Source organism: Medicago sativa, chromosome 6 (genome assembly GCF_051527215.1).
Source record: "Medicago sativa cultivar Bolivia chromosome 6, Bolivia_mono, whole genome shotgun sequence".
Lineage (NCBI taxonomy): Eukaryota > Viridiplantae > Streptophyta > Magnoliopsida > Fabales > Fabaceae > Medicago > Medicago sativa.
This window is the reverse complement of record NC_140754.1, coordinates 84048693-84061390: the sequence shown is the minus strand read 5'-3', so window position 1 is coordinate 84061390 and position 12698 is coordinate 84048693. Positions and strand designations below refer to the sequence as shown.

Genomic DNA, 12698 nt, shown 5'->3' with positions numbered 1-12698 from the left:
TGGATGATATTATATCCTCTCATCTCTCATTTAACTTACTCCTCTCACTTGATATGCCCTCATATATATATATATATATATATATATATATATATATATATATATATATATATATATATATATATATATATATATATATATATATATTGAATTGAAAGTTTTGACCTACAGGCCTTCTAAATTAGCCTACTTCCTACAAACATGACCTTACTTTTCATTGAACGGCTCAATTGAAAGAAATTACATATCACTTGAAATTACAATGTTAATTCAATCCTCTTTATTATGTAAAATATTAAGCTACGGTTGGTGTTTAGTTGATGGGTTTCTTTATTTTTAATTAATATAAGTTTTTAGTGAGTATTTGGATTTAACCTATGTTGATAGCTGTAGTTTACTCTGATGCATGCTTTTTTTGTGATTTATGTGTAAATTTTATGGATTTAATTCATATGCATTGTCAGTGTAAAGGTTTTTTTTATATTTTCAATGAGTACTAAGAATGTAATTTGTACTCAGTTATTGGTGTGATGTGATATAAGAGTTAGAGTTGTATTAGATGAAAGGCATTTTCACATAATTTGTAACGGGTGGGTTTAGGTGCTGTCAGCAGAGGGCATGCAGGGAATTGTTTCTGGGTTTTTTGGGATGCTGGTTGTGGACTTGGCCTGTTTTTAATCTGAGTGCAGCTGATGTGGTGACTGTGCAGGTTGGCTTATTAGTGGCCTGTCACTTCTGTAGGTGCGGTTGTGTTCCTTTTCTTTGGGGCTGATTTTGGGTGCCAATTAGGTGCTTTTAGTTTCATCTGTTAGATGTTTCTTTGTGGGTGTTTGTTTTTTTGGGGCTGCTTTAGTTTTATTGTGTACAGCAGCACCCTTTATCTGTGTATTGCTCGCTTTCGCTTCCGTCACGTCTTGTGTGTTTATGTTTTTTGATGTATATGTACGGTGTTGGCTTCTAACAGGTTTGGATTCAGTTTTATTCGTTCTAGATCAAGTTTAGTTTTTTGTTTTTGGGTTGTGTTTGAACTCCTCTTTTATTATGGTTTTTTCTAGCTCTGTCGTGGCAGTTTTTTGTATTTTCTTGCATGTATTTGGATACTCCTTGCTGCTATAATTATATTAAAGTTAGTGCTGAAATGATGAGTTTTTCTCTCGCGATAAAGGTTCAACTATTAGCATTATCGTAATAATAAAGTGCTCATAGTCCTTAAAAATTTGAGTTATGTTTGTTTAAAGAGAAGTTGTTGGTGTGATGATTCTCATGAATGAAACAGTGAGAAGTTTTTTCTTAAGTTGTGAATGATTCTCCTTGATTAATTTAAATAAAATTTCCACTTAACTCTTTTATTTACAGGTTTTCGTCATTTCTGTTTCGCTAGACTCCTTTGAAAAAGAAAGAGCCACATAGTGGAGCTGTGTTGGAAAAATAATCATTGAAAGGTATCTTTAAGTCAGTCTTGTAGGTGATAATCCTTGCCTCTGGTAGGGGGCACATACTTCTATTGGGGGAACTTCCTGTTTGTGCTTGCAGTGGTTCGTACTTGGTTTTCATTATCTGTTATTATATTGTATCAAACTCTTCACTATAGTGTGTTTGGTAGTACTTGTGTTTGACATCTAAATAAATTCTTGTGCATATAGAAACAAAGTTCCTCAAACTCTTTTAGTGTCTTCCCACATTATTTTTGTTTTTTAATTGAAATTGAGAAATGAGATTCGGTTAAAAGAGTAAGATTTTCTACAATTCAAAATATTGTAATATGTCAATAGAAGATTGTATGTTGGATAATATAGAAGATAATAAAGAAAAAAAATGACTTATTTTTATAAGGGAATTTATAGCCACTCATACTCAAATGCATATAGATTTCTGCATGTTACAGTTTAAATGCTTTTAAGGGAATATATATCAGTTAGGAACAACCTTTTACTTCTGTTGTAATTAATGGTGATAAGATATTATATACAAGCATGCAAATGCCTACCTTTAGGTATATATGATGAATATTTGTAGCCTACTAGCTCAAATCTCTACTAGTATTGTTTTTAATATATATTCAAATCTATATTGTGTTATTTATATATTGTATTTGACATTAGGTAGTTGAGAATCAAAGTTAAGTGGATCTGGTGTCCTTTACTTTTTTGCTAACAATAGTTTATAGGCTAATTGATTACAATTGAGGTTTGAATTAGTGTTGCACTTTCATTTTGTGCTGGCTCAGTTTGTAATTTTGTACAAGGTCTTTTGTCGTTATTTTTTGGCTGATTTTTGCTTTGGGTTTCCTACTGACCCGTAGCATTGCTGGTTGTGGTGTTTGGCACGGGGGCTGTTTGTGCGGCCTGCTACATCCCGTTATTGTATCTTTCTTAGTGTTCACTTTTGTTCGTCTTGTGCTTGAAGATGCAATTTTAATAAATCTCTATGTTTCAAATAAAGAAAACGCGATGAAGTTTCGCCTACTCTTGCTGCATGAAGGCCATGTTGAGTTAAAACACCACTCGGTTGGATTGATAGAGAGGCTCTGACAACTTTGATAACAACTCGTGCGGCTGATGCTAGAAGTGATTTGCGTTATTCTACATCAACACATGCTTTAAATGATAATGAGGTAAGATTAAACTATATTTTATGATTTATAGTTTTATTTTTTTTCGTGCAATGTTTTTAATGTATTTTACGAATGTTGTGTGATGTTTTTGATGACTTGATGTATTGGTTGTATAATTGCGTTAGTATTTATTGACCAATATTACAAAATACTAGTAGATTGAATCACAATTTGAAGAAAAAATAATTAGGGAATAAGAAATAGAGTTAGTTTCTTCAAAAAAAAGAAAAGAGTTAGTGCGGTGTCTGGTCGGGTTATTTGATGCATTTACTATTTTGAAAGTTGTTTTTTACAAGGCAATGTTTGTATATATTATTTATTGAACAATTTTATTTTATTTTGTAGATGAATAATGATGATTTTGATGAAAAACTTGAAGATTTGGAAGAACAAGATGGAGATATACATGTGAAGTTTCTTATTTTAAAGATGTTGATGGTTTTTAGGAAGATGTTATTTTGATTGTGATAAATGTTAAGTTATACATTAAAGATCCAAACATTTTATTTTGAACAATGTAATTTTGATATATATATATATATATATATATATATATATATATTTGACAAGTATTTATTTTTGTTATATAATTGTTTAATTTAAGTATTACTTATAAAATATTGTATGAAGATTATTTTTCTATTAAATCAAATTATAATGATGAAAAGGTTTAAAAAAAATGCTTCACACCACATTTTTAAGATTAACCAAAATAATTGGTTGATAAATCGTTACTAAGAACGGTGAAAAAGCATAGCGGTAGCTTATGAAGTTAGCTAATAAAAGTACTTCTATCAGAACGGTTTTCTTAACCTCCACGGTCTGCAGCTGTTCTGATAGCCCAAAATTAACCGTTCTTCAATTGAAAGATTTAACTACGGTTTTTGTGTGCTACAACCAAAAACCGTTGCATTATAAAAGTTTTAAAACCGTTCTGCAATTATTCTTTAACCTACGGTTTTCTCTTGGCCGTTGCCGTTAGTGACAAAAACCGTACCGAAAAGCAAGCACAACGCCTCGGTTTGCCACGCCAATAAAACCGTTCTGGTACCCAACCACAACGGTTTTTTAGCATTTCACCACATTTTTTTGGCGTAGTTATAGGACCAAAATGTTGTAGTGAAGAAAATGACCTTATTCACGAAGATAAAAATGATTAGTAATTGCAAAGTTTGTTGGAAAGAATTAGTAATTATAGGGATGAAAACTCAAATGGCTCCTATTTGCATGAACGATTTGCATAATTAAGCCTTTAAAATATTTCAAGTATGCGATTCAAAACAGAAAAAAATTACTTGATCCTAAGAACAACAATGATCAACAACTTCATTTGTTTCATTGCCAATGGATTAAAATAAGAGTTAATTATATTTATTAAATAAGAAAAATCATTAATAATAATTCTTTAGAAAAAATAAATAATTATTTAAGAAGTTATTAACACTACAACATTTTGGTCCTATAACTACGCCAAAAAAATGTGGTGAAATGCTAAAAAACCGTTGTGGTTGGGTACCAGAACGGTTTTATTGGCGTGGCAAACCGAGGCGTTGTGCTTGCTTTTCGGTACGGTTTTTGTCACTAACGGCAACGGCCAAGAGAAAACCGTAGGTTAAAGAATAATTGCAGAACGGTTTTAAAACTTTTATAATGCAACGGTTTTTGGTTGTAGCACACAAAAACCGTAGTTAAATCTTTCAATTGAAGAACGGTTAATTTTGGGCTATCAGAACAGCTGCAGACCGTGGAGGTTAAGAAAACCGTTCTGATAGAAGTACTTTTATTAGCTAACTTCATAAGCTACCGCTATGCTTTTTCACCGTTCTTAGTAACGATTTATCAACCAATTATTTTGGTTAATCTTAAAAATGTGGTGTGAAGCATTTTTTTTAAACCTTTTCATCATTATAATTTGATTTAATAGAAAAATAATCTTCATACAATATTTTATAAGTAATACTTAAATTAAACAATTATATAACAAAAATAAATACTTGTCAAATATATATATATATATATATATATATATATATCAAAATTACATTGTTCAAAATAAAATGTTTGGATCTTTAATGTATAACTTAACATTTATCACAATCAAAATAACATCTTCCTAAAAACCATCAACATCTTTAAAATAAGAAACTTCACATGTATATCTCCATCTTGTTCTTCCAAATCTTCAAGTTTTTCATCAAAATCATCATTATTCATCTACAAAATAAAATAAAATTGTTCAATAAATAATATATACAAACATTGCCTTGTAAAAAACAACTTTCAAAATAGTAAATGCATCAAATAACCCGACCAGACACCGCACTAACTCTTTTCTTTTTTTTGAAGAAACTAACTCTATTTCTTATTCCCTAATTATTTTTTCTTCAAATTGTGATTCAATCTACTAGTATTTTGTAATATTGGTCAATAAATACTAACGCAATTATACAACCAATACATCAAGTCATCAAAAACATCACACAACATTCGTAAAATACATTAAAAACATTGCACGAAAAAAAATAAAACTATAAATCATAAAATATAGTTTAATCTTACCTCATTATCATTTAAAGCATGTGTTGATGTAGAATAACGCAAATCACTTCTAGCATCAGCCGCACGAGTTGTTATCAAAGTTGTCAGAGCCTCTCTATCAATCCAACCGAGTGGTGTTTTAACTCAACATGGCCTTCATGCAGCAAGAGTAGGCGAAACTTCATCGCGTTTTCTTTATTTGAAACATAGAGATTTATTAAAATTGCATCTTCAAGCACAAGACGAACAAAAGTGAACACTAAGAAAGATACAATAACGGGATGTAGCAGGCCGCACAAACAGCCCCCGTGCCAAACACCACAACCAGCAATGCTACGGGTCAGTAGGAAACCCAAAGCAAAAATCAGCCAAAAAATAACGACAAAAGACCTTGTACAAAATTACAAACTGAGCCAGCACAAAATGAAAGTGCAACACTAATTCAAACCTCAATTGTAATCAATTAGCCTATAAACTATTGTTAGCAAAAAAGTAAAGGACACCAGATCCACTTAACTTTGATTCTCAACTACCTAATGTCAAATACAATATATAAATAACACAATATAGATTTGAATATATATTAAAAACAATACTAGTAGAGATTTGAGCTAGTAGGCTACAAATATTCATCATATATACCTAAAGGTAGGCATTTGCATGCTTGTATATAATATCTTATCACCATTAATTACAACAGAAGTAAAAGGTTGTTCCTAACTGATATATATTCCCTTAAAAGCATTTAAACTGTAACATGCAGAAATCTATATGCATTTGAGTATGAGTGGCTATAAATTCCCTTATAAAAATAAGTCATTTTTTTTCTTTATTATCTTCTATATTATCCAACATACAATCTTCTATTGACATATTACAATATTTTGAATTGTAGAAAATCTTACTCTTTTAACCGAATCTCATTTCTCAATTTCAATTAAAAAACAAAAATAATGTGGGAAGACACTAAAAGAGTTTGAGGAACTTTGTTTCTATATGCACAAGAATTTATTTAGATGTCAAACACAAGTACTACCAAACACACTATAGTGAAGAGTTTGATACAATATAATAACAGATAATGAAAACCAAGTACGAACCACTGCAAGCACAAACAGGAAGTTCCCCCAATAGAAGTATGTGCCCCCTACCAGAGGCAAGGATTATCACCTACAAGACTGACTTAAAGATACCTTTCAATGATTATTTTTCCAACACAGCTCCACTATGTGGCTCTTTCTTTTTCAAAGGAGTCTAGCGAAACAGAAATGACGAAAACCTGTAAATAAAAGAGTTAAGTGGAAATTTTATTTAAATTAATCAAGGAGAATCATTCACAACTTAAGAAAAAACTTCTCACTGTTTCATTCATGAGAATCATCACACCAACAACTTCTCTTTAAACAAACATAACTCAAATTTTTAAGGACTATGAGCACTTTATTATTACGATAATGCTAATAGTTGAACCTTTATCGCGAGAGAAAAACTCATCATTTCAGCACTAACTTTAATATAATTATAGCAGCAAGGAGTATCCAAATACATGCAAGAAAATACAAAAAACTGCCACGACAGAGCTAGAAAAAACCATAATAAAAGAGGAGTTCAAACACAACCCAAAAACAAAAAACTAAACTTGATCTAGAACGAATAAAACTGAATCCAAACCTGTTAGAAGCCAACACCGTACATATACATCAAAAAACATAAACACACAAGACGTGACGGAAGCGAAAGCGAGCAATACACAGATAAAGGGTGCTGCTGTACACAATAAAACTAAAGCAGCCCCAAAAAAACAAACACCCACAAAGAAACATCTAACAGATGAAACTAAAAGCACCTAATTGGCACCCAAAATCAGCCCCAAAGAAAAGGAACACAACCGCACCTACAGAAGTGACAGGCCACTAATAAGCCAACCTGCACAGTCACCACATCAGCTGCACTCAGATTAAAAACAGGCCAAGTCCACAACCAGCATCCCAAAAAACCCAGAAACAATTCCCTGCATGCCCTCTGCTGACAGCACCTAAACCCACCCGTTACAAATTATGTGAAAATGCCTTTCATCTAATACAACTCTAACTCTTATATCACATCACACCAATAACTGAGTACAAATTACATTCTTAGTACTCATTGAAAATATAAAAAAAACCTTTACACTGACAATGCATATGAATTAAATCCATAAAATTTACACATAAATCACAAAAAAAGCATGCATCAGAGTAAACTACAGCTATCAACATAGGTTAAATCCAAATACTCACTAAAAACTTATATTAATTAAAAATAAAGAAACCCATCAACTAAACACCAACCGTAGCTTAATATTTTACATAATAAAGAGGATTGAATTAACATTGTAATTTCAAGTGATATGTAATTTCTTTCAATTGAGCCGTTCAATGAAAAGTAAGGTCATGTTTGTAGGAAGTAGGCTAATTTAGAAGGCCTGTAGGTCAAAACTTTCAATTCAATATATATATATATATATATATATATATATATATATATATATATATATATATATATATATATATATATATATATATATATATATATATATATATATGAGGGCATATCAAGTGAGAGGAGTAAGTTAAATGAGAGATGAGAGGATATAATATCATCCATTGGATCAAAATAAATGGTCAAGATCAAATTTAAGTAAACAAGGGCTGGACACATGCGATCCTTTCATTATCATATTCTTTTTTCGGTCTCTCTTCTCTTTCAATTACAATGTTTAAATTGCCATCCACCTCAGATCTAATCCATGATTTTAAGGGATTGTCCAATATCCATGTCAATTCAGATCTTGAATTCCTTCCAAATTCTAATATCCAATCTCTAAATTTATTTTAACGCACAGATTAATTTCTTTCATCATGTTCAGGTGTGCATCCATGGCCAAAATGGCCATCTAATTTACTTTAATTAATTAATTTCAAGAAGAACACCATGATTTAATTAATTAATTTCAAGAAAAACACCATGATAACAAGAACAAAGATCAAACAGAAAAAACTGGAGAGCTCAGATTCAAAAAGGAAAATATGTTAGAAATCGCGTACTAGAAAAGATGCAGAAAGGGGATGACGAAGTGAGTGGTTGTACGGTAGTAGTCGGAGAATCGTCGTTGAATGGGTGTTGGGTTTTCATGGAAAAGCTTTGTAAGGAGCAAGATGGAAGAGAAAAACGCTTCAAGGGAAAAGAGAGAGAGACTCGTTAGAGACAGGGAGTTGAGAGGTATGGATCTTGTTGAATGAAAGAATAATTATAGTTGATTCAACTAAGAACCAAAAGTAAAAAAAAAACTGCAACAGTACTAACACGAGAGAGAGAAGGATTATTCATGTTCTTTGACAATGAAGAAAGGAAAAGACACAGAGGAGATGATGTTTCTAAGAAAGATAAGGTGTGGTTATCAAAATTCACTATCACGTTAATGATTAAACCAAAGGTCAGGATTTAACCCTCTCACCTCTCACAACAAAAGTACTCTCACTTGATACATGCTCATATATATATATATATATATATATAGGGTAATGCTAATGCACACCCACATTTTTTCCAAAAAAAAAGTTGTTGTCTATTTAAAATAAGCCTTTATTAATCAAGGAATAATTAACCCAGAAGATAGCTACCTTGCAAAGTAACTTACTTTGTGTTTTGGCTGAAAAGATAGAGATGTGAATACCGTGTAAAGCAATCATTACTCATTTAGAACATGCCCAACCCCAACTTATATAATTTTAATGAATTTTAATCTACATGCCTTATTATAAGCCAAAAAAAGGACATAAGTCAATTAGGTGCAATAATGTTTTCATGAGACGAATTACTCTCGATATAATTTATGTATGGTTTGGTTATAAAGGCAACTTCTACTATCACGTTTCAGTCAATACCCACAAACTCTAAATTCACAGATTTTGTTCTAGAACTCTAAATGATACAATACAAGCCAAATACATGATGATCCCAAAACATGTTCGACAGACCGTAATCCCCAGAAAGAAAACATATATAATAGAAAAGGGAAACTAAACACTTGAAATTACATATGACTCTTCATTGGATTCGATCAAATACATAATCCTAATAGTTCAGCACTAACAAAATCGAAATTTAAGCAATAAAAACACCACAAAAACAAACCAAATCGAATTGAGAGATTACAGTTATTGATTGAGAGTAAAAAAGACTTACAGTGGTGAGATTGGGAAGAATACGTAAACACAAACACAAGTAAAAGGGTTGAGGGTTTTCGATTTTCGAATGGGTTGAGCGTTTGAACGGGTTCGAGAATATTATTGAGGTTCGAATAGCTTCTGAAGTTTTTTTATTGAAAGGAAAGTGAGCTTCTGAAGTTAGCTTTTGAGAATAGCTTATGCGTTTGGTTGTCGTTATTGGTTTTACTTGATTAATCGCGTTTTTGTTTGTTTTTATTTTTGACAGAAGCGTTTTTTTTCTTTTAAGAGGAAAATTGCTTGTTTTTTTTAAATTTTTTTTAGAGGCTTTTTGTTTGTTTTTTTTATTTTTGTCTAAACGGCTGTTGGATATTTTTGAGGAAAATTATATTTCACCAAAAATAGCTCTAGTTGTTTGTTTTTTAGAACGGTATTTTTTTTTGTTATATTAAGATTTTTTGTTACAATTTTTAAGAACGGTATTTAACAAAGTAGTTACTCCTATTTTTATTAAAAATAATTAAAAATTATACCAGAACAGTTAATACGTGTTGACGAAAATAATAAACAAAAATCCGTTCTCGTTTCTTATACCAGAACGCTTTTGAGTCGTTACAAATAAATTGAAAAAATATTATACCCTATTACAACCAAATCAGAAAATCGTTGTCCACGGGACTCTACAAGGACGGTTTTTTTACCTTCCAAAATTTAAGCGTTGTCGTAGGGCCAAAATGTTGTAGTGTAATAACAAAGTTTGAACTTAGGTGTTTACAGATATTATTTAGAACGTTAATGATAACAAAGTTTTAAATTACCTTATATACATATTTAATTATTAATAAACAATTTTATATGCTAAATAAATTAAGTTTGTGTTTTTTCCATTATTGAAAATATTCATGATTTTAATTTATCGTTTTCATGATTAAAATAACTCTTTAAATGTAACTGACACTAAATGTGGATATCTCTTCAAATGAGATTTGAACTTTGATTTATTGTCTTGTAGGAGTCCAACGCATTCTCCTAGAGTCAAAAACCATCGGTGGTTATTATTATTATTATTATTATTATTATTATTATTATTATTATTATTATTATTATTATTATTATTATTATTATTATTATTATTATTATTATTATTATTATTATTATTATTATTATTATTACTACTACTACTACTATTATTATTATTATTATTATTGTAAGTCGGTCATATTTTTATAATGACGAACAAAATTTATATTAAAAAAGTACAACGGTAATCAAACCAAATAGAATCATTATCAAAAGTTAAAAAAATACTTCATAATAGACTTCAATTCAAACACAATACAACCACACTAAAAAAAGATCACCACACAAAAATAATAAAGAAAAACCAATAACACAGTTGAGACTTGAGACGCAATACAAGTAAATATAAACCAGGAACCATCCAAATGATAAAATAGTTGAAGCTATAGTTGAGACCAATTCATCTTTATTTGATCATATATCTCGAGAAGCATGATCAACAACACTTTCATATCCTCCGCTTGCACCAATAAGGTTGACTCCTTGTGTTTCTATATCATAAGAAGCATTAGCAACCATACCTTTACCTTTTGGATCAAAAAGATTGAATCCATGAAAGGAAGACAATACATAACATATGTTAGATTTTTCGCATGAAATATTATAAGTAAATGTTTGAATGCCTAGTAATAGAAATTAAGAAGAAAAGTAATTGAAATTTTTCCCATAAGTGAAACTATAATGGTAAAAGCTGGGACACGATTAACCAACAACATCTCTTGTCCAAAAGTTTAATGTGTGAGTGTCACCGCTAGAATATTTCAAGCAAAAACAAAAAATTAAAAACAGGAATGAGAATTCTTACTTGCACCAATTTCATGATCTTTTCTGTTGTCCTCAAAAACATAAGCATGATTTGTTTAGACTGCATTCAGTTCCTTGATAGTAGAAATTACTACAAAAAATTATAACCAGATTCATTTAAAATAATTAGACAAAAAGGATGACATGAAATCATTTGACGTCATTAATAGATCAAATATAACACATAGTTAGTTAGAAGATGTACACATACCACGAGGGTTAAGATCTCCTCCATTTTTCAAGACTTTATTTATCAATTTATTTGTGACAGCAACTAAGGATTTGTCAATTTCTTTCACTTGATCATACTGGCAGCTTTTATCATCTTCCTCTTGAATTGACCAATATCTAGATCTTTCCAACATCTTCAAATTTTTACGTTGTGCTTCCGCAACATGCTTTTTATTCAAAAGATTATCATTTTTTTCATTTTGCTGTATAATATTCGGTTTCATCATTTCCTGTTCTATTGAAGGATTTTCATCATTCAAACTAGTTTTTGTTATAGATTCAGAAGATGGTTTTCCATAACAAAATGGTTTTACCGTTGGAGAAAGCATGAGAATATCAACTGAGGCCCCTGAAAGTGTTGTTAACTCAGAGGCCTTGTTGTAAATTCCAGACTTTCTCGTTGTAAATGCAACAAAGAGATCATTCTTACTCTCAATTTTTTTTAGCTCCACTTTTTGTTTTCCTCTTGATGACCTCTTCGGCGGCATTCTTACTCAAGATAATAGTAAGAAAATAAAGAGAATAAAAAAATTTGAGATGTTTTTTAGAGGAAGTTATGAGATGTTTTAAGTCTTGATTTATGTGTTATATATACAAATAAAATATATTGGTTGTTGAGTTTTATGTGTTATATATACAAATAAAATATAGGGGTTGTTGAGTTTGATAGGGGTGGATAACTCATACCCTATTGTTTTATTGAATGTGCCACCCAAGACATTTATTATTTTAGTTCATGTCACTTTATCATATTAAATCAACTTCAATATATTTTTCATGGTACTTTTTCATATTTGATTATAGGGACAGAAAAATGTTACTTTTTTTATGGGGACAAAATATAAAAGTTTGTAATTTGGTCACTAATTATGCATCAACCTGTCTCGAGAGAATAGTCTCTCCAGTTGGTAATTTTGTCGGGATGAAAAATATATTAAATCTTTGATTATTTTTATTTGAATTTAAATGGACTCAATTTGCCTAACCGATATACATATTTTACAAAGTTTTTTCCTTCAATTATAACATATTAAAAGGTGTTTCGAATATAGATCTTGATTTGGTAACATCAAGGGATTGAGCTTTAATCCCACTTAAGATAGTTGTAATATAATCACTGGTGCTACTTTTATTATAGTTAGATCTTGATTTGGTAACATCAAGGGATAGAACTTTATTCCCACTTAAGACAATTGTAATTAGTCACTAGTGTTATTTTTATT

The 12698-nt window shown here is 30.4% G+C and overlaps 1 protein-coding gene and 2 long non-coding RNA genes across 3 annotated transcripts; 1 reads left to right on the top strand and 2 right to left on the bottom strand.

Moving 5' to 3' along the window:
* The first annotated feature begins 478 nt into the window (after positions 1-478).
* Positions 479-3160, top strand: LOC146917514 (uncharacterized). The gene is made up of 3 exons (XR_015014175.1): positions 479-1442; positions 2443-2614; positions 2960-3160. It is a non-coding gene; the product is annotated as an uncharacterized LOC146917514 (long non-coding RNA).
* A 1485-nt stretch (positions 3161-4645) lies between these two features.
* LOC146917513 (uncharacterized) lies at positions 4646-6531 on the bottom strand. The gene is made up of 3 exons (XR_015014174.1): positions 6346-6531; positions 5174-5345; positions 4646-4828 (listed from the first exon to the last, which is right to left on the bottom strand). It is a non-coding gene; the product is annotated as an uncharacterized LOC146917513 (long non-coding RNA).
* A 4323-nt stretch (positions 6532-10854) lies between these two features.
* On the bottom strand, positions 10855-11963 carry LOC146917512 (agamous-like MADS-box protein AGL29). The gene is made up of 2 exons (XM_085721886.1): positions 11456-11963; positions 10855-10967 (listed from the first exon to the last, which is right to left on the bottom strand). Exons 1-2 carry the CDS (start codon positions 11961-11963, stop codon positions 10855-10857), a joined length of 621 nt encoding a protein of 206 aa, XP_085578012.1.
* Between the last annotated feature and the right edge of the window lie 735 nt (positions 11964-12698).